This window comes from Engystomops pustulosus, chromosome 4 (assembly GCF_040894005.1).
Source record: "Engystomops pustulosus chromosome 4, aEngPut4.maternal, whole genome shotgun sequence".
Taxonomy (NCBI): Eukaryota; Metazoa; Chordata; class Amphibia; order Anura; family Leptodactylidae; genus Engystomops; species Engystomops pustulosus.
The window spans coordinates 34,802,956-34,828,370 of NC_092414.1; the positions used below are offsets into that span (position 1 = coordinate 34,802,956).

General features: G+C 42.3%; 2 protein-coding genes across 4 annotated transcripts in view; one reads left to right on the forward strand and one right to left on the reverse strand.

Moving 5' to 3' along the window:
• Positions 1-12,512, forward strand: part of RELL2 (RELT like 2) — a 61,812-nt gene extending 49,300 nt beyond the window's left edge. For 2 of the 3 annotated variants that reach the window (XR_011854803.1, XR_011854802.1), the window contains exons 7-9: positions 5,280-5,340; positions 7,290-11,203; positions 11,544-12,512. Coding sequence is in view for 1 of the 3 variants with exons in the window: in XM_072145659.1 (XP_072001760.1) it covers positions 5,280-5,309 (30 nt within the window). In the remaining 2 variants the exon portion in view is untranslated. Of the gene's footprint in view, positions 1-5,279; positions 5,341-7,289 lie in introns of all 3 variants that reach the window. The other variant, XM_072145659.1, reaches the window with a different exon arrangement.
• A 5,010-nt stretch (positions 12,513-17,522) lies between these two features.
• FCHSD1 (FCH and double SH3 domains 1) overlaps positions 17,523-25,415 on the reverse strand; it is a 79,590-nt gene continuing 71,697 nt past the window's right edge. Inside the window, exons 19-20 of the mRNA XM_072145660.1 lie at positions 24,516-24,583; positions 17,523-20,596 (exon numbers count right to left, since the gene is read on the reverse strand). Of these exons, the coding sequence (XP_072001761.1) occupies positions 20,537-20,596; positions 24,516-24,583 (128 nt within the window). The 3' untranslated portion in view covers positions 17,523-20,536. The remainder of the gene's footprint in view (positions 20,597-24,515; positions 24,584-25,415) is intronic.

Sequence of the window (25,415 nt, forward strand, 5' to 3'; positions counted from 1 at the left end):
TATATAGCCAGCCCCCCTCTAGTATATAGCCAGCCTGCTTCCCTATAGTGTATAAGCAGCCCCCTGTAGAATATAGCCAGTCTTTCCTGTGATATATAGCCAGCCTGCCCCCTGTAGTATATAGCCATCCTCCTGTAGTATATAGCCAGCCCCCCCACGTACTATATAGCCAGCCCCCCCTAAGTATATAGCCAACAACCCCTGTAGTATATAACAATCCCCTCTGTAGTATATAGCCAACCCTCATGTATTATATAGCCAGCTTGTTTCCCTGTAGTGTATAGGTAGCCCCCCTGTAGTATATAACCATCCCCACTGTAGTATATTGCCAGTCACCTCTGTAGTATATAGACAGCCCCCTTTAGTGTATAGCCACCCTGCCTAATCTGTAGTATATAGTTAGCCCCCCCTGCAGTATTTAGGAAGCCCCCTTTAGTTTATAGCCAGCCCCCTCTAGTATATAGCCAGCACCCCTCTAGTATAAAGCCAGCCTGCTTCCCTGTAGTGTATAGGCAGCCCCCTGTAGCATATAGCAAGTCCTTCCTGTGATATATAGCCAGCACGCCCCCTGTAGTATATAGCCACCCTCCTGTAGTATATAGCCAGCCCCCCAGTAGTATATAGCCAACCACCCCTGTAGTATATAGCAAGCCCCCCTGTAGTATGTAGCCAACCCCCATGTATTATATAGCCAGCCTGTTTCCCTGTAGTGTATAGGTAGCCCCCCTGTAGTATAAAGCCTGCACTCCCTGTTATATATAGCCAGCCCCCTGTAGTAAATAGCTAGTCTCCCTGTAGTATATAGCCAGTCACCCCTGTAGTATATAGACAGTCCCTCTTTAGTATATAGCCACCTTGCCTCCTCTGTAGTATATAGTTAGCCCCCTGCAGTATTTAGGCAGCCACCCTGTAGTTTCTACCCAGCCCCCCTGTAGTATATAGCCAGCCTGCTTCCATGTAGTGTATAGGCAGCCTCCGTGTAGTATATAGCCAGTCCTCCCTGCAGTATACAGCCAGCCTGCCCCGATTTAGTTTATAGTCAGCCCTTCCTGTGATATATAGCCAGCCTACAACCGCATGCTCCCTCCCATGTTGGCAGCCGTGAGTCATAAAGGGCGCCGGCTGCATCCAGCAACCAGTGATATGTGTATCTTAAAGATACACATATTGCTGATCGCTACCCGCGGCTGGGACGGCCCCGCAGGATGGGAGGCGAGGGTAGTGTCCTAGGGATTCATCTACCACTGGTCCTGGTTCTGCCCCCTCATAAATGCTGTACAGTGTCATCTTATAAGGTATGGAGCCCTGCTAATGATATACAGGATGTACTTCAATAAATTATATGCAATTACACCCTCAATAAGCCTCCTCCTTCCCCCAGTGAGATAGTGTCTTGCCTTATAAATGCTATACCGCGCCAATGTAGACTAGATGTCTCTATGAGATACAGCCCCCCTCTTCCCTCAGAATTGATGTACAGAACTTATGTGCATGGCTCCTGTAGCATCCCTCTCCTTCCCTGCTGCAGCAGCTTCAGCACAACTACACAGGCAGGTGTCATGACATCATCATGTTGCCTTTGTCCTGGAGTCTAATGGCAGTAGTTCAGCCAGTGACACATATCACTATGGGGTATATATACTGTCACTATCGTGAAAAACTATTTCTGGGTACAAGGAAAGTTAGACAATGGTTGGAAATTATAGTCCTGACCTACATAAATCAGGATCAGCAGTGTTATAGATCAAGACCTATTAGTATTGCTGCATTGAATTTTGGGAGGTTACAGAAAAAAGTTAACTAAAAATGAAACATGCTCATCAAATAGACCCTCCCACTGTTACTAGAGCATATCCCAGAGCAGAAGCCTCACACTACTGGAAGACCTCACTGACATCTGTCACCATAATCCCAGACTTATGTCTGGTCATGTGTACACTGTGATTACATGGAGCTCGGTGGCCAGGTTCTCTCAGATGATGTATAGTATAAACCGCTGTTCACAGTAATGAATGAGCTGAAATCTTCTGGGATTCAGCCAAAACACTTAGCTCGCTGCATTTCATCTGCAGATACTAATGGTTTCTAATGGATATCCAGGTGCTCAGAAGAGAACAGGAGAAAGCAGCTTGTCATTACCACCATGGGTGACCTTTAGGACAAACTGCAGCCTCAGTTTTGACCTTTGATGATTATGCTGGTTCTGTTTTTGCTTAACAAACTTTTTGTAAGTTGATGTCTATGCTGCAAATAATTCAATGTTCTTGTGGACAAGGACATAGGAAGCTGTGTCCTTCCTTTCCTCCTTGCAGGACATGTCCAGATACGTATAAATAATAATTAACCCCTTCCCGCCGCGGCCCTTTTTCGATTTTGCGTTTTCATTTTTCACTCCCCACATTCAAAAATATTTCATGCCGTGTACCGGGAAAAAAATTCCAAATGCAGTGAAATTGGTAAAAAAACGCATTTGTGCCGTATTCTTGTGGGCTTGGATTTTACGGATTTCACTGTGCACCCCAAATGTCTACTTTATTCTTTGGGTCAGTGCGATTACGGGGATACCAAACTTGTATAGGTTTTCATACATTTAAAAAATTTAAAACCTCCTGTACAAAATTTTTTTGGGGGATTTTGCCATCTTCTGGGGCTAATAACTTTTTCATACTTTGGTGTATGGAGCTGTGGGTGGTGTCGTTTTTTTTGCGGATTTTGATGACGTTTACAATGTTAGCATTTTTAGGACTGTACAACCTTTTGATCACTTTTTATAGAATTTTTAAAAAATTGCTTGCAGAATTGCTTCTCAGGCTGTCACCTTGTCACACCACTAGACATGCACACTCAGCTTTCTAGCAGTCACACAGCTAGCCACACTTTACAAGGCTAAGAGTCTATAATTTTGGCAGGGACCAAGTGAAGTCTTTAATACCAAAAAAGTTGCTCAGTGCTTCTAAAAGATTTACAAGAATAACAAAATAAAATGACACAACAAGGCAAAACAGTTATAAAATAAAAAGGGAGAAAAATGACAGAAACTTAGAAATTATAGAAATTCCTGATTCCCTGGAGGTGGGAGAAATATGGAACACCCCAGCTTGTCAGGCAGCCTCTATAACACTGTTTCCTGTATCTCAAATTGGGGCACATTCACTAAGGGTCCGAATTGCACATTTTCGGCGGGGTACCCGAATTTTTCCGATTTGCGGCGAATTGCCCCGGGATTTTGGCGCACGCGATCGGATTGTGGCGCATCGGTGCCGGTTTTCACGCAACAGAAATCGGGGGGCGTGGCCGACGGATTCGGAAAAACCACAGAATTTAAAAAAGAATTTGTGTCGCAAGAATAGCACTCACATGCACCAAGACAGAGGAGGTGTACTCCGGCGGACTTCAGCGCAGCAGCGACACCTAGTGGACATCGGGCGCACGACCTTAGTGAATCCTGGCAGAACCCAAATCAGCGTCGGAGAATGCGCCGCTGGATCGCGAATGGACCGGCTAAGTAAATCTGACCCATTGTTTTATATGTTCTAAGTTTAGTTCAGGTTTCAGCACCTCCCATTGATTAATTAGTCCACAGGGTTATTCAGGATTGGACAAAGTGTTAATGAGGGGGAAAGTCCTGGAATATTCAAACACTTTCTTTGTTTCCAAGTCCTGATGCAGGGATGGGGGGAGGTGTATAAAACAGGTGACCAAATGGCTTTTGAAGTCACCACAGAACATTCTTCAGGTCAGAGTTTATCAGGCTGTAAAGACCTCCAGGATGTTGTAAAACGCTGCCTGGACACTTCAATCGATGCTAATTGTTCATCAAAGTTAGTAATTGCCCTATAGTTTAACAAATCTTACACATTCAAGATTAATATTTCCTAGACACTACCACTTAAGTGAAGTCAAATTAAACTACAGATACTCACCTATACTCCTCTTCACCTCGATCCTGCTGCTGGTCTTCTTTAAGCTTGACACACAAGGATCGCCTTAAAAGCAGCCCGAAGCACAAGGACACAATGTCCGGTGCTCCGGGCTGTTAATTATTCACGCCTTTTGCATGACATCAGACCATGCTGGGAGAGGGAAGTCACATCAAGCGAGAAGCGTGAATGATGCCAATAGATGTGGACATGTTATAGAGTGCAAGGACATCTAAATTAAAGTCCAGCACACTGAGCTATCTCTTACTGAGTATGGCAACATCCAAGGTAATATATTGGATTACTGTTGAAGGAAAGCATATCTGTAGCTTAGTCACAGAATACCAGCTGCTTTTACAACTGTGATCCTCACTTAGAGAAGATGCAGATGATGCAGGAGAATTGTTAAATTATTATATCTGGTGGTATTCTTTAGAGCAGGGGTGCACAACAAGACCCTAGGCTAGACAGTAAATAGTAATATTGACCCCAAGACCATACAATAAATAATTATTATTGTCTGTAATTATTACATAAAATGACTGTACAGTCACAAGTTCAGACAATTCAATATTACAGACCCTAGACCATATAATAAATACTAATATAGATCCACGACATAATAATACAGAACCCAGACCAGACAATGAATAAAATCACAGACAATTATTAGGTCAGACAATAAATAACAATGCATAATGCATAACAATGTATAATAATACTGACCCTAGACTGTACAATAAATATTAAAATAAACCCATGACCAGGCAATTCATGATAATACAGACCCCAGAACAGAAAATAAATAAAAATGGAGACCTTGGATTAGCCAATAGATAATTGAGACCCTATTCCAGGCAATTTCTAATCATTCAGACCACAGGCCAGAAAATAGATAATTTCAGATCTCAGAAAAGACCATAAATAATATTATAATAAAGTTCAGATCATCTCTTATTGATAGATATTTCTCAGTAATTTGCAGCTGTGGCGCTGCTCTGGAGCGGTGAAGGTTAAAAAAGCACAATACAGAAAGATTATATTCAGGAAATTACTATTTAAAATTGTTTAAATTTTTTATGCAAGCAGAGGAACTTTGCAATTTAAAAACTTTAATATATTTGAGCACCCACGGCATGGCATAGCTATATACCACGCTCTGCCGAAAGGACACCCTGCCACATAAGAAGACACCAGTATGACAAATGGCACAGATTTGGCTTTAGAACTGTAAGCTGCATCTCAGTTTTTCTGTAGTGTAGAGACTTATGTAAGGACACATTGTAATCTATAAATGGATTTGCCACCAGCTGTACATTAGTATCATAATTAATCATTATCCATTTATTTATTCCACAGGCGGACAAAGACTCCTCACGGGAGCAATGATCTGCAAGTGACCGGAGAGATCTTGTTTGGGGTTAGTGCCTCTTTAGGAACTATTAGTGTTTTCCATACAGTACATTAAAGATAAATCTATAGGTCCTAAGGGGTTGCATCCTATGCTTTGCATTATGCTGTTGGATGCTCAAAGCTAAAAATGTATCATCTGCATACTGTGCTAAATCTGGGGCAATGGCGGGCTTCATCTCCTTTATCACAAAGTGACTTTTTTGCCATTTCCTTGCACTGGCTCAGGTGCTGATCCCCCGACATTGGAGGAGCTCACAACCACCCACTATTGTGGAGTTGATATAGAAACACAGAGTTATACACAGGATGGAGGAGATGATGGCCGATGACTCCCCAGACCCTGGCATAGGTCATGGTTTGGGCCCGAGTCTGACCTCTGCTTTCCTGGACCTTTTCCTCTGAGAGCTTCTGTGAGCACAGTCCTATCTGGTTAGGTTATGCAATTAATAAGCATAGCATATGTTGTAATTGTATCTTTCAAGAATACTGTGCATAACTATACGTATAAAGGGTTTTTGTGGGAAGCCTCTTTGGGCTTGGTATCAAGCTCCTGATTCCTGCATAATGCCATTCTTCTGATAGTCTTCTCTTCCCAATTCTAGTCATCCTTGAACCATACAATATTACTTCCTCTTATGTGACATAGTGTGGCCTATGTTGGCCAAAGTGGGTTGCATGACACCAAGCACTTCCGGCTGAGCCATCACTGCTGAAAGCAGAAAGAAAAAAATAAACCTAGGAACTGGGAATGGAGGGTTCCTGGAATAACCACTCAAGTATTATTAAACAACAGAGTTGAGAATTTTTGAGATGATTTCCTCAAGGTCTGGTTGTGAAAATAACATCGAATCATCTACTAATGTCCATGATACTTAGGCTTTTGTTCACATTGCCTTATAACAATTAAAATTTAGCTTTATTTTAATAGACATTCTAAAATCCATTCCATGACTTTTAGAAAAATTTGAAAAACAATAGTATACAAGCCACCAAAAGGGCTACTCCAGATGAGACCTGAAGAAATACGACTACTTCCAAATTTCATACCAGAACCAACTCCCTTGAATCAGGAGTTTCTAAATCAATTAGTTTAGCTAATAAGCGACTTTAAAGGGAACCTGTCAACAGAAATTGGCCTAATAAACCACTAGCGGTATGTTGGCAAGCAGCTGAGCAGCTTCTAGATGATGTTTCTTTCATCACCTGGTGTGGTGTCATCATCCAGAAAATCAACTTTTATGTTAGATGTAAAATGGTTTTGTGAAGTCAAGGAGGCGGAGAGTTTAATACTGAAGTCAACCTTTTCCTGCCTTAGAACGCTCCCTTCACTGTAATTAATGGTCTTGCATCCAGGGACATCATTGATCACATCTCCTGAGGTCCGGTACATGTACCCTGACATGAGTCAGGAGGAGCTTGACTTCAGTGTTAAACTCTCTGCCTCCTTGACTTTATACGTCTAACTACAAAGTTGATTTTCTGGGTGATGCCACCAAGCTGGGTCATGAAAGAACGATCTGGAAGCTATTCAACTACTTGACAACACAATGGTAGTGGTTTATTAGGCCAATTTCTGATGACAGGTTCCCTTTAAACATGGATCCACTGAAGATGTATAACTTCTGATAACTTTATACAGGCCGAACCAAAGTGGCAGACATCAGTGATATCTGCTTTGTATTACAGTTGGCATCATTCTGAACATTCAGTATGATTGATGAGAGAGATGTGTCTCATAACCCCGACCCTTAGTATTAGCAGAGATGAACTAAAAAATAAGTTGTACTTGCTACGTCTTCCATACAGGATTGGTCAATTTTATTTGTATAAGTTCTCCAACCTTGTTACAACTAGCGGTGGTTCTGCTGCAAAGGAAAATAGACTTGACCCTGATGTTTAGAATTGGGTTTGCTTGTAGATGTCCTTATACTTTCCGTGCCCTTCTCGTTTCTTTAGCAAAGTTTCACTTGATGTCCGAGGCGACTGGAACGCAATACAAAAGAAGAGAGAAGGTCTTGGCGTCATGAAGAACAACGTGGAGCAAGACAACTGAAATACTGCAACTGGGCAACTGAAATACTGAAGAGGCCTACATTGTAAAACTTACTGGTTTTCAATAAAAATACATAGGGGAAGATTTATCAAAAGTTTTTGAGGTAAAACTGTTCTAGTTGCCCATGGCAACCAATCAGATCTCAGCTTAAATTTATTTAACATTAGTGAGAAAACGAAAGCTGAGCTCTGATTGGTTGTCATGGGCAATTAACACAGTTCTGCTCTCAGACACTTCTGATAAATCTCCCCCATAATGTCATCTTTCTGTTGTGGTTTCTCCAGTTCCCAGTCCTCTCTTAATCTCTGTAAAATGTCTACCAGCTTATCAGACGTCTCAGCGCACCAAATACTTTGGTAGTCTGGCAAAATACTTATGGACACTCTGATAGAAGGGGCAGACTACTGCAGGATTTGGTGCAGCAAGAAGTCTGAGGACCATTGTACAAAGATGGGAAGTGGCGAATCATAAAATAGAGACCTGCGTTTTTTTTACCTATGCATTATGCATGTGTTGTGACATTTTCAGGGTCACTTTAAGCAAAGTAAAAACAAAAATGAAAAGGAAATATGAAGCCGTAAAGTTTTGTTAAAAAAAAAATTCTAGGGGTATGATCACTATTTTTTGTGGTTGTATACCCTGATTGTATATATTGCTATGTAGTCCACTGTTGTATACTAAAGCTAAGTGTCTGAATGCCACCATTATTGGAGCTACAGCAGTCCACTAAGGGTGTCTCAATAAGCATTTACAGGGTGCCCACTGCTGTGGCCCCCAGTGATTAGCTGTAGTCTATGGGGGAACCTTGGAGCAAGAGGCAATTGCCCTGCAGCGCCTCCAGAGGGTGGATGAGGCATTACACAGTTCTCATTGAAATTAGCAGATGATCTGTGTAATGAATAGCTATTCCAGGCTCTCCAAAGAGAGGGAAACATTTTCTACTTCTTTTTACACCTTTCCAATGAATGGAAAGCAGTCTTGTATTTACTCAAAATTCACTAATATGAACGCCTAAAAAATATGACAGTCCTAAAAATTTTAAAAAAATTAACAATATTTAACCATATGTAGATCACATATGGTAAATGCAGAATATCTCCCAGGCAGCAACATGTCCCCACGGTCAATAGCAATACATATTGTTCCTTGTATATTGTTATTTTTAAACTGCTATTCCCAAAAAAATAGTTAGATGTTGTACCTGTTTATTTTTTTAAACTTATAGATTGTGAGAATGGTCGTTCCAATACTAAGTAATTATGGACAATTATCTCCTATACACAGGAGATGGAAACCCCCTGTAATGCATATTCCTGTATGGACATGTATACTACAGTATCAACAGCGTCAGACTGGGGTTCCTTGGGCCCACCAGATAAATTATGCTGGGGGCCCACCCACCATTAACATCTAGAAAACAGACTCTAGAATCCTCCTCCAAATTGGGTTGTCTTCTGCTGCATCTCTGCGGTCCACTACTAGGTTAGAGCCTGGGCCCACCGGAGGATCCTCTGGCACTCTGGTGGGCCAGTCCAACACTGGGTATCAACACCAATTGTGCATGTCCTATATCTTTGACTATATTGCAAGCAGCACCGTTAGTATGGTAGACAATGATGTGACAATAGGTTATTTTGTACCATCTTAGGGTCACATGCCTAATGTGTAACACAGGCTCCACTGAAAAATATCCATGAAGATTTTTACAACAATAAAACACCTGCTGATATTTTTATATTCCTTGTACAACAGCGATTAAACCGCACGCTGTCATGTTGTGCTGCCTGGGCGATGACTGTGAGAATGTACAAGATTGTGATTTTCCACTGTGATGCTCAGAATCTGCCTTTCTGGCCAAAATTTCAAAACTATTCCACAAATTTTGAGTTATGAGTCAGAAGTTAGTGCCATATTTTGACACAGAGTAGTCGTGTATGGAAGCCAAGGCATATAAGGACTTGATGTAGGACATAAGTTTTAGACTTTTAGGACCCCCAGTGTTCAGGAGAAAGTGGGACCATAAGTCACTGTTAATGCACCCGCATGACTGGTGCTTCCTTGTGAGACTGGGTCCCAGCGGTGCCATAAAAGGGAATGGAGCACTGGTCATGCATGTGAAATGTCACCCCTTTTGTTAGAGGGACTTTCAGTCCGTCTTTCTTCTTAGTCTAGGTTCACACTGCGTTATTTTCCATACATTGTAAGGACACGTCAGGAGGATTCCCCGACGTGTACTCACAACATATGGCATAGACATATCCCACTGTAAGCCTATACAGTGGAATTCGTCGTTCAGGGACCCCCCTACTCCCTGAATGTTGCTGCTGCTGATAAATGTGCTGGCTGCTGCCAATGAATGGAGTGTTCCCCCAGTGATGTCCCTGTCCTAATATGGACCATGACATCACCAGGGCCCCTCTCGACGAGGCTGTGAGGAGGGATGCAATACGCTACATCTGCTCCCCCTCAGCAGGATGGAAAGACGAAGCTTGCTTTGTCTTTCCTTCCTGTTTTTTTTTGGCAGACAGGATGTCAGGATGTCATGCCAATATTTGTCAATATATATACGTTTAGCGCATATGTCGAGTGCTTTCCCGACATATACGTTTAGCATATGCATAAAACGTGGTGTGAACCCACCCCTATCAATGAAGTTTGCAACAGTCATTCTAACTCCATTCTGTAATTTTTGGCTCTCCAGTCCATAGACCCGCACAAATTAACCTGGTTCTTCTAAAACAGATGGATCAGCCTACTTTGATCTGGTGTTCTGCAAGCCCCACTTCTTTTTCCTGAATTTGCTTGGACTGAAAATTAGGGACCATCCTGTCAAATTCAGGACATTTGCCCAGCATTGGATTTGGGTTCCTTAGGCCCACCCATCAATTACCCCTAAATAAAAGACTTTAGTAGCCTCAAAATAATGTTGTCTTCCACTATGTTTGAGCCTGGGGCCATCGGAGGATCTTCTGGTATTCTGCTGGGCCAGTCTGACACTTGTGTCCACAGGTTGAGTCTAGGATAATCTACACCCAAATAAAGACCTTATTTCCCAATCCTTGCCGATCTTGAGAGAGTGAGTAGTGGATACAAAAGGTCCTTCATGGAGCTCACAGTGTGATTCTCAGGGTCTTCCACTACTAATATGGTTGGATTTATTTTGTCTGACACTTTAGGTATCTTAAACTTACAGTAACTAGTTTAATACCCTATGGTTCTTCTAGATGAATGTGCTTTATATGTGATCTGCTTGTCGTCTATGCACTGCCACACACTATAACACAGGGTAAATGAAGCCCAAATACTGCTCTAACCACTAAATACTGTCTGTAGATTTTACAGATTTAGTTATCAGCACAACTAAATAGTCATTTCATTTATAAGTGCCAAATGCCTCTTTTGGTCGTTTTTTAGGTTATAAAGGGGCCGGCCTCTATCTACTAGGCTGAAAGCAACGTCTAGCATGAACTTTTTGGGTACAGACCTGCAGGGGGCGCTTTAATAATAATAGACTCATTGGACAACACAAAGAATAATTATAATGCCAAGTAATCAATGATGTAGCCCCAAGCAGCATGTTCCCCATAATCTGCTAAAGACAGGGTGACCCCAGTATTTCAGGTGGTTATACAAAGCAGTGAATTTTCTTTTCATTTAGTAAATGTTCACCTTTTAACATAGCATCAGCTCTCTACAGACTAAATGTCCGTATAGCTAACAAATAGATGTTGTAGACTACCTGCTATGATGTCTCCCACAAAGAGCATGTGAAGAAAACAGTCTAATTTTTAATTATTACTCAGAAGCATCTAGGGCAGTGATGGCTAACCTATGGCACTGGTGCCAGAGGTGGCACTCAGAGCCCTTTCTGTGGGCACTCAGGCCATCACCAGAGATGACTCCAGGTATCTTCCTACAGTCCCAGACAGCCCAGGACTTGCTGTGCACAGAGGTATTTTAAAGTGACAGTGCTACTTGGGACTATTTTCTGCTTTATTGGTGTCCTCAGGTGCTGGTATTAATGAAAAATGTGACAGAGAAGGGAGTATAAATCACAAATTAAATTTCTGTGTTGGCACTTTGCGATAAATAAGTGGGTCTTTGTCGTAGTTTGGGCACTCGGCCTCTAAAAGGTTTGCCATCACTGATCTAGGGAGACACTATAAAGAGCGATGGATGAGTATTAATGGTAATAAAGAACTTAAATTAAGAAAACTTAATGTCAGCTGCTGCAGACTCTGTGAAGAAGATTTATCATACGTCTCTTAGAGCAGAACTGTTCTAGTTTTCCATGCCAACCAATCAGAGCTTAGCTTTAATTTACCCACAGCTGTTTATAAAATGAAAGCTGAGCTCTGATTGGTTTCCATGGGCAACTAGAACAGATTTACCTCAGAAACTTGATGATAAATCTCCCCCTATGTATTTATATTATTCTCTCTCACTCAAGTCCTGTATACTCCCCACTCACACTTAGACTTATGTGTACATGTAATTCAATACTTCTGTGAGAAGACAGTTTTTTTATGGACCCGTACACAGAGGCGTAACTACAGTGGTAGCAGCCATAGCAATTGCTATTGGGCCCACCATGTGGAGGGGCCCTTGCATCTGCGGTATTGAGTGTGTATTGGCTGTATGCTGTATGTTTGTCTGGTGTGTATAAAATGTATGTGTGTGTACAGTACATGTTTTATGTCTGTATATTGTATTGAATTATGTATGTATTTGCTGAATGTGTGTCTATATGCTGCATAGGTGAATATGGTACTTGTATGTGTGTGTATATGCTGTATGTATGTGTATATGGTGTGTGTATGCTGTGTGTATGTTTATACTGTATGTCTATACATATGTATATTAATGTGTTTATATGAGTGTATAATATGGATTTTTTTAAGTAGAAAGGGGGCCCAATTAAGAAATCTGCTTTGGGGCCCTGCCTCTCCTAGTTGGGGCCCTGCCTCTCCTAGTTACGCCCCTGCCTGTACAATTGGTTCATACTTTGGCTGGTGATGTTTGCACCATTGAACTCTATTCTGTCTTTAGTTATCCCTATAAATAGATATTATGGAATTAGTCATTTCAACGAAAAAGAACCTAAATGGTGTTTAAAGGTGAACATTTACTTTTAAAAGAAATTATTAACATGTTTCTTCCACATCTTTATATCCTTTTACATCTCACAATTGCAGGGGTTGGGCTAATGTGTTTGTTCCAGCTACGATTTCTATGCTGTCGTGTGCCTACTATAAAGTTTTGTGCCTGCTAAACACCAATCTCAGCTTTTTGTATTTTATGTCCGAATATGGTCAAACTATGATTTTAAAGAAATGTTTCCTGATTCTTCCTTTGTCTTATCTAAATATTTTATGCTAATTTTTATGCGATTGCAAGATTACAAAAAAAATCCATTGTTAGTGATTACAAATCCCAGCAAGTGTGTGTAGCATTATTTTCAACAATGCACATTGGGGGTGGGTGAGATGCACGGAAATGTCTGGTTCTTCTATATGCATTGAATAAAAATCTACACCCCAAATTCTTATGTGTATTCATTCATCTGTTTGTTAGAAGCCACTGCTAGGAGTCATATTCCCTGGTCTTCAGGACACCCACAAAACATCCTTCTCTTAGTCCAAGTGTAAAAGATCCCAATAAAGTCACCCATATTATAATTAACCCAGTAAAATTTCTGTACTGCCACTAGGAAACAGCAAGTCACATGACCCATTGGCAGTAGAAATTGGGACTTCCTGTGACATCTCATGTCCTGCTGCGTAATGGTGGGTGAAGGGGGGTGTCTAGTATTTATTATCTACATGCCCTCCTCATTCTGTCAGCTGCCATATCAGTGGTTGGAGGGGTGTGCAGATGTTCTTTTTTGACATTCTAACCATTGAAATGGGAGTGTTAATGGAAGGGGGGTGTGCATAGAGTAATACCTGCACGCCCCACTCCATCCACCAGAAAGCAGCAGGACACAAGAAGTCCAGAGTCCTGATGCCGAGGGGTCACGTAGCTGGTAAAATTTCTGTTTTGCCCCCGGTACTGACAAATTAAGTACTCTATGGGTGGCCCAATTAGGCTCTTGTACTTAACCTGGTAAAGTTGTGTGACCAAACTTTTAAGCTGTGGTGCACAGCCTCAGCCACAATCCTATCACTTCTATGGGACGGATGGAGATCAGTTTGGTGGTCATGCCTGTACACCACAGCTTCATTGACATGGGAATATTGAGAGCCCTCCCTTCCTTCTCCTGCTGATCACTGAGGGTCCCCTGGTCACAATCTAATGTGTACAGATTTATTTCAGATTACAAAGTGCCTATTCAATTGTTACAACTGGGGATAAGCCACTATTACTCTCTCCCAATTTAGAACACATGCATCCCCATCCAAATTGTAAACAGATGTACAGAGTGTAGGCAGCCATTCATCTATGTACATTTCAAATACAAAATGCCCTTGTCAAATGTATTTCATACAACCGTATAGACCAGTGTGTCCTAGTGCATGGAAGTGAGTAGATATACTGGCTGTAATCATGTCATTAGGCTTCATGAAGTCATGTGTGATGGTAAGGGGGGTGCTTTACAATGTAGCTAAGAGCCAATATTTTCCTTATCCCATCCTGGAAAACGTATTTACTGTAATAACAAGCTCAGATAAACCTCAGCATAAAGTATCCCAGATATTGTCCCATACAAATCGGCTGATATCATAGTGACGGGGGGTGGGGGTGTACATTATCTGGAGACTATTTGTTTTAGCCTGGCCGGGTTTTTCTTTGGTAGGGGGTTGCTTATGAATGTCTAATTTAATAGGAAGCAGATGTCATCCATACTGGGGCCTAAGCATCAGGAGGTCGGGTTCAGAAGAGGGGCACATTTTTCCGCCTTCCAGTGCTCAGTCTCCTTGTCTATCAGGCGCGTTGTGAACTCACTGCACAGCGACTGTCCTCACGAAATGTGACTTTCCAGAGGAATGTAAAAACACACAACCCAGCACGCACGAGGGGATAGAGCGATGCTCTGCAGCTGAGACCAGCAGCCACGATTCTTTTAGGTTTCTAGTGACTTGTGATGGATGAAATAGATAAAATTTTCCCAAGTGGATTCAGAAAGTAATGAATTTTTCCTTATTACGATCTTGTTTTTATTTTTGGTTCAATGCTCTGTGCCAATTCATTTCTTAAGAATATTTAAAGTGGTAGGTGCCCCGTTCTTTGTGGTATAACCACCAGGACCTACCGTGATCAAAGGAATTCGGTGCCATAGAAATGCATGGAGAGACGGTTGAGCATTTGTACTAGCGCTCCTGCGTGTCTATGGAGCATTCAAGGAATGGGTGCATAAGGTGGAAAAATGAAGTGTCGTCTCGAAGGATGAAGAAGCAGAATCAGAATAATCTGGAGTTCAATGTAATTAAGCTCCATCATGTGGTGGCTACAGGCAGAAGATTAAATAATTTACCAAACCGGGATTTGTAATAATATACCAAAATTGGAAATGAGTATGTGGGACTGAGGTAGCGAAATTCAATGATGATCCCAATTGGATACAGAGATTTATGTGAAATAAAGAGCACCTGTCAGGGCGATTTGGAACACTAAACCACCCATTGGTCTTTATGGACCCGTGGCTTAGTGTCCCAAATCGCCCTTTAGCAAGTCCCTCTGTAAAAAAAAGCTTTATACTTACCTCGTTCCTAATCTCCACATGCCTGCGCAGTCGCAGAGAAGGTGATATACAACTAGGTAATGATTCAGCTTTATTAAATAACTGGGCAGGGGTGGGGAGCACCAGGGAGGGGTTACAATTCTAGGGAGGTGTAAAGGCACAGAGGGAGAAGCTAGAGGGCAATTTGGGACACTAAGCCACCTGTCCATAAGGACCTGTGGGTGGTTCAGTGTTACAAATTGCCCTGACAGGTCTTTTTTATAGCCAAATAACATATGTTGATCCAGTGGCTTACACAAATATCATGGGGCACCATAGCAAACTATCATGTCCCAAAACCAGCCCCAGTTTGAGATTGTTTTTTTTAAATAATAACCCCAAACTTCACCTTATCTAGATTCCATATTATTATATTATTCACTTTGAACAACAGATTTATTGTATTTCTACCAATTTATATAAATACACTGGTAAATCTCCCATATGCAGCAGTGAGTGATTAAACGGTTTTCCTGCACCATCACTAGGGGGAGCTGAGTGCATATATATGAATACAGCTTCCACTAAAATTCATGTATTTATAAAAAATTCTAAATTACTTTAGAACATCCAACTTACAGATGACCCTTAGTTACAAACAGTCCTCTGGATGTTGGTAATTTAGTGTACTTTAGTCCTAGGCTACAATAAACAACTGTATGAGTTATAAATGGTGTCTGTAATTAAGCTTTATTGTTAATCCTGGTTCTGATGACAATCCAACATTTTTAAAATTCAATTGTCACAGAGACCAAAAAAAATTCTGGCTGGGATATGATAAAATATACAGTTCTGACTTACATACAAATACAATTTAAGAACAAACCTACCTGTATGTCCTAGGGCAGGACAGGAATATCAGTGCGGGTCCCCATAGTGCTTGCATGCAAGGCTGTGCAGTCAGTCAGAGCCATAACAAAATGAACTGACTCCACAAATTATTTATAAAAATTATGACATTTTCTTTTGTATGTCTGTTCTATTCCTGATGTAAGGATTTCTTGGTCTGCAGGCCACATAGTTATTTATGTGTCTGCTCCTAGCAGTAGTGAATCTCTGCTATAGATCATAAGAATAAGGCAATGGGAAGGAATGCCAGCACTCATCTTAAAAGTTATCTTAGAATTAGCAAAAATATCTTATTTTTTTGTCAAGATGGGATGCAGAGTGTACATTAAAGGACTTCTACCACCAGGATGAAGGATTGTGAACCAAGCACCTGACATACCAGTGCAGTGATGGCGAACCTTTTGGAGATGGAGTGCCCAAGCTACAACCAAAACCCACTTATATGTCACCGAGTGCCAACATGACAACTTATTGATCCCTGATGTATAACAGGTTTTAATTGTATTGACGTCCTGAGTTCACCCATACAATAGAAAGATGATGGAAAAATTTGGATTGTAGCTTCCCACCAGGGTCCCCTGAAGAGGAAGAATCAGGGAACCCAGAGCAGGAGCTCCAATGACAATCCATCTTTATCCACACCTTCTTGCTCATGCTGTAGTCCTGGCAGACAAGGATGTCACTTTAAAATAGCGCTCAGCATGGCACATCCTGGGCTGTATTGGATCACAGGAGGAAGCCTTGAGTCATAGCTGCCAAACTCTGTGTTGGGGTGAAGGCCTGAGTGCCCAAAGAAAGGGCTCCGAGTGCCACCTCTGGCACCAGTGCCATAGGTTCGCCACCACTGTACCAGTGTATGCCCCTCTGACAGGATCTGCTCTTCTTTAAGCTCCTTATGCCCTTGTTTTTAAGAATAAAATGCTAATTTGCATACTTTTAAAATCCCTTTTTTTGTAAAAACAGGGAATAAAAAGCCAGGGTAAGAGAGGATCCTGCCAGAGGGGACACACACCAGTATGTCAGTGTGCTTAGTTTACAATCCTTCATCCCAGTGGTAGATTTCCTTTAGGCTACATTCACACACACGCATGCCCACCATACCGTAGCACAGTGGGCACACGTCGGCGCCAGGGAGAGGAGGAGGGGGCTCACCCTGCCCCTCTCCATAGCAATATATGGTGCACGGCGCCACACGTGTGCTGCACTGTACCGCTCCCGTACCGCGCCTTGCACCCATTGCCTTCGTGTGAATGTAGCCTAAATGAGCAAAAAAACCAACTTTTTTTATCTTACCAAATGGCTCAAATAAAACAACGAGTGAATATTTTACAATGCTTTCTGTACCCACTGCAGTGTCTTCAATAACAAATATATTTTTTAAATTTAGTTTTTCTTTTTAGTTTCCTTTATCTCAAGGACAGTAGTCACCATGTCTATGCCATGTGGATGTACTCTTACAGTTTCCCATGATATTGTGGGATGACACAAGCACTCAATTCTATGTACAACGATGAAATGATAGATGCAATAAAACAATAGAAGAGAAATGGCGTCATTTTTAACCGGAACTTTATTCAGAAATAAATAATTTGTATGCAAAAATTATATTTAGTTCAACTAAACATTACACAGTAACAAATAGCATTGTAAACAACAGCGTATGATTATGGAACAAACGGTAATGTAAAGACCTTGGTTACCTTGTACACCATTTTCATTGATTTTTTGGAGATTTAGCCTGACGTGGTAGAGCAAACATCTATGGGATTTGGTCTCACAGTGTAAACCATGAAAAGGATACAGGCAGTCCCCAGGTTACTTACAAGATAGGTTCCTTGGGTTTGTACTCAAGTTGAATTTGTATGTAAGTCGGAACTGTATATTTTATAATTGTAGTTCCAGACAAAAAATTTTTTTGCCCCGGTGAAAATTGGATTTTCAAAATTTTTTGCTGTAATGGGACCAAGGATTATCCACAAAGCTTCATTACAGACACCTTACAGCTGATCATTGCAGCCTGGGACTATAGTAATATCCAGAGAGCTTCACCAGAGGTCACAGGGGTCCGTCTGTAACTAGGGCTCATCTGTAAGTAGAGTGTCCTTAAGTAGGGGACTGCCTGTATTGTACATGATGAAGAATGATAATTCTTTAGGTTCTGTTCCTTTTCAGCATAAGCACAGCCACAAAATAGTCCTCGGCCACTATGTACAGGTTTTCCATATGGTGAATGTCTAACTTGCATTATCGTGTTGTTTTACGTCCAAATTCATGTGTCGATATGTGGATCTTAAACACTGCTACGTCTAAAGAACTGGTAGGGGAATTTGCCATTTTTCTGAGAAGCTTCGTAGACAAATGTACATCAATGGAATTTTATGCTTACAATGAAAATCCCCACAATGTGACTGAACAAGAAATAACACAAGTTACCACGTACGGAGAGCACTATGGGATGACACACTATGCCCTGCTGTTGTGTAGAGTAAAAAAAAAACAAACACACACACACAAAAAGTCCAAAATAGTTGTAACAAAAGCTCATGAGGCACTGGATTCATTTTCAGCCGTAAAATAACTTTAATTCTATGACAATTATATATAAATAAAATCTACATGAGAACTTGAGCAATTGTGAAAGCACAGAAACATCCCTTTAAAGAGGAACTTACTAAAGTAAGCAGCTCCTAGTGCTTGAATAAACGCCGCAGTGTAAACCTCTGGTAACGCTATCTAACACTGTGGCGGGGTACAGTGTAATCATCGGACCGCTCGCAAAGTGGTCCGATGTATTCATGAGGGGGCGGTTCGAGGCGCTGCCTCTTCCCCGGACCGTCCCGCTCGTACCATAGGGTGGCGGTGACTGCCGCGCGCCAGGCAGCAGTCACCGCCCCTAGCCACGCCCCAATGCCACCCACTCATGAATATGTTGGACACCTTTGCGAGCTTTCCGACAATTACACTGTACCCTGCCGCAGAGGTTTCCAGTAACGCTCTCACTCTAACACTGCGGCGTTTGTTCAAGCACTAGGAGCTGCTTACTTCAGTAAGCAGCTCCTAGTGCGAAAATCTGGGGGACAGGTCCTCTTTAAGCTGGCGTCAAATAATCCAGAAATTCTACCAAACCAAAAATATATTGGGACATAATAAGGGATATTTATATAATGGATATTTTATATAACTGAATTATTGATGTGTCGTTTGTGAACGAGCCGGCTCTTTCACGTGAAAGACGGAATCTGGCTCACTTAACCCCGCTCCCACACCCCCTTTAAGCAGATAAAATCAGGTAAAAGCAGTGTGGAGGGGGAGACTGATTGGACTTAGGCTCTATATATATATATATATATTTAATATGGAGCTGTTCAGGAGCCGGCTATTTCATGTGAACGACGAAAGTCAGTTTATTTAACCTCTTCCCTAAATCGGGTAACCTTCCACCCTTTAACATGATAAATATCAGATTAAAACTGGTGTGGATGGGGGTGACTGATTGGGTTGAGGCTCCCTATTATAAATTTAATAGGGAGCTGTTCAGGAGCCAGAAGAGTCGGCTCTGTTAGTGAGCGGAGCCTAATGATCCAGCTCACTGAAAAGAGCCGGACTCAACTGAATACCTCAGAGCATTGGATACTCTAGCAAGTCCAGCTCCTGTAGGTGCATATAGTACTGGCCTAGTGCAACATCCCAGTACACTATCTGATGGTTTCCAATGGAAACAGTCAGAGATTTGTCCACATCTTATAATAATAATAATTCCTTTCTTTATATAGCGCACACAGATTACACAGCACTGCACAGAGCTTGCCAAATCAGTCTTTGTCCCCAATGGGGCTCACAATCTAATCAACCTGCCAGTATGTTTTGGAGTATGGGAGGAAACCGGAGGACTCGGAGGCAACCCACCCAAACACGAAGAGAACATACAAACTCTTTACTAACAGTTTAGTTCAGTTTCTTCAATGCATTGGGGAGTTTTGTGTGCCTTACATCAGATCACATGGTGCAAAGATGACACTAAAATAGAGATCAATGCAGGTGTTAAACCATTAAGGGATTCTGGGAGATTTAAGCTCTTAAGCCTGCAGATGTGTAAATACTACTCCGCATTATACTAATGGCTGCTAGCGAACCTTAATTGTATATGACTGAGCCTCATACTAATAACCACATCATATCACATCAGAGATTATTGCTGTCCCACAAAGCAGCTTTATTCTCTGTCTTTCCACAAAGCTCTTAAAAGAACAATATATATTATATTAAAGCGCACAATACAATATACTAAAAGTGCAAAGACTGCGTATTAAAAAGTTCATTCCAGCAACCCGATTTATATTACAAGGGGCCACATCTCGTGGAATACTGTCTCTTAAAGGAAATGTCTCTTTGGTGGTCTAGATGAGGTTCTTCGCAGGTTTGAGCCTTCTCTTAAAGGAAATGTCTCTTTGGTGGTCTGGATAAGGTTCTTCACAGGTTTGAGCCTTAAAACTGGTCAGTTCCTTGTGTCGGCTCCACATCGGCATCTTCTGAATGAGAGAATGATGGTCCAGCAGAGGTTAATAGAGCATTCTCCGTAGATTAGTGATCTGATGACGTACTCTCAGTCCCTTTAGTTGGCGGTGGAGGTGCTGCCCGCATCTGCAGTGGCGACACAGATTTTATGAAATGCAGCTGAATGGCAGCCATGGTGCAATGCATCCCCTGCTACTATACTGAGCACATAAATTGGCCATTTTTTAGAATGCAGACCCACAACCCATATGGGATCTACAATGGCTGCCATATTGGTTACCTATAGTTCTTCATAAAACATAACCTATGTAAAGAATCGCTCCTAAAAATACCCAACCTTTGTAAAAAGTCAGGGGCCATAAAACCCTTTTTTGCCCTCTTCTGAATACAGGGTATCACTCACCGAAGAAAAATTGATGACCCCTGGCTCAAGGAGGCCACTGATTTGCCAAAGCAAAGCAGGTCCCAAGAACAGCACAACGCAGGAGTACATAGGGGGAGACCCGTGCTCTTCGATCAGTGATATTAATCTGTACCTTAATTCGTATCCCTCATGTCTTCAGGACTTCTCCCGAGCTGCATCAATTCTCTGGAATGACCTTTCCAAGACTATCAAACTAATACCCAACCTCCAAAGTTTCAAACGTGCTCTTAAAACCCATCTCTTTAGGCAGCCAATCACACTTGCTAACTGCATAAAATGTCAACTATCTCTTTACTAATCCATCCTATGTCCTATCTCCTGTCTGTTATCCAGCAAATACCAGATATACACCAAACTCCAGGCTTCTCTCCAGTCACTTCCACCTTGGACTTTGTATATAAGATGGCAGCAGAATTTTTATTTATTACATTATTTTATTCTGTTCCCTTATAAAGAATGGCTGCGCCATTATACTAGCTTATACCTCTTGCGTCACCCCCTCATCCTCATGGAGTGTAAGCTCTTGTGTCACCCCATTCATCCTCATAGACTGTAAGCTCTTGTGTCACCCCTCATCCTCATAGATTGTAAGCTCTCGTGTCACCCCCTCATCCTCAGAGTGTAAGCTCTTGTGTCACCCCCTCATCCTCATAGACTGTAAGCTCTTGTGTCACCCCCTCATCCTCATAGACTGTAAGCTCTTGTGTCACCCCCTCATCCTCATAGACTGTAAGCTCTTGTGTCACCCCCTCATCCTCATAGACTGTAAGCTCTTATGTCACCCCATTCATCCTCATAGAGTGTAAGCTCTTGTGTCAACCCTCATCCTCAAAGACTGTAAGCTCTTGTTCACCTCCTCATCTTCATAGACTGTAAGCTCTTGTGTCTCCCTCATCCTCATAGACTGTAAGCTCTTGTGTCACTCCCTCATCCTCATAGACTGTAAGCTCTTGTGTCACCCCCTCATCCTCATAGACTGTAAGCTCTTGTGTCACCTACTCATCCTCATGGACTGTAAGCTCTTGTGTCACCCCCTCATCCTCATAGACTGTAAGCTCTTGTGTCACCCCCTCATCCTCATAGACTGTAAGCTCTTGTGTCACCCCCTCATCCTCATAGACTGTAAGCTCTTGTGTCACCCCCTCATCCTCATAGACTGTAAGCTCTTTTGTCACCCCCTCATCCTCATAGACTGTAAGCTCTTGTGTCACCCCCTCATCCTCATAGACTGTAAGCTCTTGTGTCACCCCCTCATCCTCATAGACTGTAAGCTCTTGTGTCACCTACTCATCCTCATGGACTGTAAGCTCTTGTGTCACCCCCTCATCCTCATAGACTGTAAGCTCTTGTGTCACCCCCTCATAGACTGTAAGCTCTTGTGTCACCCCCTCATCCTCATAGACTGTAAGCTCTTTTGTCACCTACTCATCCTCATAGACTGTAAGCTCTTGTGTCACCCCCTCATCCTCATAGACTGTAAGCTCTAGTGTCACCCCCTCATCCTCATAGACTGTAAGCTCTTTTGTCACCTACTCATCCTCATAGACTGTAAGCTCTTGTGTCACCCCTCATCCTCATAGACTGTAAGCTTTGTGTCACCCCTCATCCTCATAGACTGTAAGCTCTTGTGTACCCCTCATCCTCATAGACTATAAGCTCTTGTTCACCTCCTCATCCTCATAGACTGTAACATCTTGTGTCTCCCTCATCCTCATAGACTGTAAGCTCTTGTGTCACCCCCTCATCATCATAGACTGTAAGCTCTTGTTCACCTCCTCATCCTCATAGACTGTAACATCTTGTGTCTCCCTCATCCTCATAGACTGTAAGCTCTTGTGTCACTCCCTCATCCTCATAGACTGTAAGCTCTTGTGTCCCCCTCATCCTCATAGACTGTAAGCTCTTGTTCACCTCCTCATCCTCATAGACTGTAACCTCTTGTGTCTCCCTCATCCTCATAGACTGTAAGCTCTTGTGTCACTCCCTCATCCTCATAGACTGTAAGCTCTTGTGTCACCCCCTCATCCTCATAGACTGTAAGCTCTTGTGTCACCTACTCATCCTCATGGACTGTAAGCTCTTGTGTCACCCCCTCATCCTCATAGACTGTAAGCTCTAGTGTCACCCCCTCATCCTCATAGACTGTAAGCTCTTGTGTCACCCCCTCATCCTCATAGACTGTAAGCTCTTGTGTCACCCCCTCATCCTCATAGACTGTAAGCTCTTTTGTCACCTACTCATCCTCATAGACTGTAAGCTCTTGTGTCACCCCTCATCCTCATAGACTGTAAGCTCTTGTGTCACCCCCTCATCCTCATAGACTGTAAGCTCTTGTGTCACCCCCTCATCCTCATAGACTGTAAGCTCTTGTGTCACCCCCTCATCCTCATAGACTGTAAGCTCTTGTGTCACCCCCTCATCCTCATAGACTGTAAGCTCTTGTGTCACCCCCTCATCCTCATACACTGTAAGCTCTTGTGTCCCCCTCATCCTCATAGACTGTAAGCTCTTGCGAGCAGGGCCCTCACTCATTGTTCCATATGACTGTTTGTACTATTATGTAATACTATATTTGTATATGTCCCCTGATGGCATTTGATGGCGCTACATAAATAAAGATTATTGTTATTATTATTATCATCATGCACCATGATGTATCCGGCGGTCAGTCTGTGTTGGACCTGGCTTAGAAATTTATTCAGAATGCGAATTTTCACTTATTAAAGTTAGCAAACTGCAGTGAGTGTGCAGGCGAGGGACAGGAAAGCCCGGTGCCAGCCCATTCCCCCACCAGCCACGCCACCTTACACCCCCTTGGCGTGGAGATGGCATGAAGGAGGAAATGATCACAATTACTGGCAGTTCGCTAGCAATTGCGATTATTTCAGGGCTTATATGCATGGGCCCTGAAAAATGTCCCCCACAATCTTTATTGTCATCCTGACCCCCATACAGCTTTCCAGAATTCTGGGAAAACCTCTCTAAGGTGAGGGGAGAAGGGGGGGGCACTCTTCATCCCTCCCCTCTGTATAGAATGCTGAGCGGCCAGGTCATAGTGCGTTGAGAAGTTTTCTTGCCACATCGTGACCTGGTGCCATAGACCTCTATTGTGGCTATAATCTGGTGCCGCAGGTCATGGCCACAATAACGGTTGTCTGAATGTAGCCCAAGCCTAATGGCTACAGTGATAAATGTAGGATACATTACTTATTATTAAACATACATAGTGACACAATAGTGATAAAAATTAAAAGAGTAAACTATACAGAGAATAAGGGATAAGTGTCTACCCGATGTGGGATCCAGCTACAATCATGAGACAGGAGGCCAACAAGTCCCCCCTTTATATGTCCACGTCCACTGCCACGGGGCTCCATAGTGATATAGTAGCAGTTGTATTTTATTCAGGATGGGGAACTTTAGGGGACTTATAGCTCCCTGTTCCTGGGACTCCTGGGTGTCCCTATGGTTAGGCAAATAGTGAACACAAATTTATGCCCTACATTGGGATCAATTCCTATAAGGCACTTTTCTCTGTCTCCTAATAGTAAATTGTAGAGGGTTGAAATGAAAGACAAACTGGAAATTCCTCCTTCTTTATCAGTTTATGACGACACTTACTGGTCTTAAGCGCGTTGCTTCAAAGTCTGGAGAGCTGTGCGCGCTCCCCGAGCCGTTCTGTCTGGAGTCTGCAAAATAATAGAACAGACAGAATAACTTGTAACTCAACATGTCTTAGTGCCTATGAGCTGCCATCATCCTGCCATAGTGTACTTTGGTTTGAGGTGCGATGAGCACTCTACACTCTTATTACACAGAGCCTGGGGGGTCTGCACAAGTCTAAGACCATTGTAATAAAAACTTAAAATGTCATGATAGGCCCGGGAATCATTTTAATCCCTAAAATAGTTTTCATGCTTTTAAAACATATGTACAGTAAAAAAAAAAGGTGAGCAATTGTGATGGAACAGAGACACCTGTGAAGGTCCTTCCATATGGTATCACATGGACCAGAACTGACAACCTTTGAGAAGGACTTTATAGGGTTTAAAAATGTGGTCATTTAGATCCTACATTTATATAAGCCACAGACAATATAGTGCATATAACCCGTCATTACTACAGGTCACACTGGTAATATAGAAACTCCCATCTCATCTACCAAAATAGATAAAACCATACACCTCCTACGACACTCCTTGTAAGAAAACCAGAAAAAACACTGTGCCAAGAACAGCCTCTTAGACAAAACTCTGATCAGAGCTGTACAGAGCTTGTCAAATTGGTCCCTATCCCCATGGGGCTCACAATCTAATTAGCCAACCAGTATGCTTTTTTGGAGTGTGGGAGGAAACTGGAGGAAGCCCACACAAACACAGAAAGAACATACAAACTCTTTGCAGGTGTTGACCTGGATGGGACTTGAACCCAAGACCCCAGCGCAGCAAGGCTGTCATGCTATCCACTGAGCCACTGTGGGGCCCAAAGCTCTTCACTATAGAGCAATACCTCGTGCCCCAT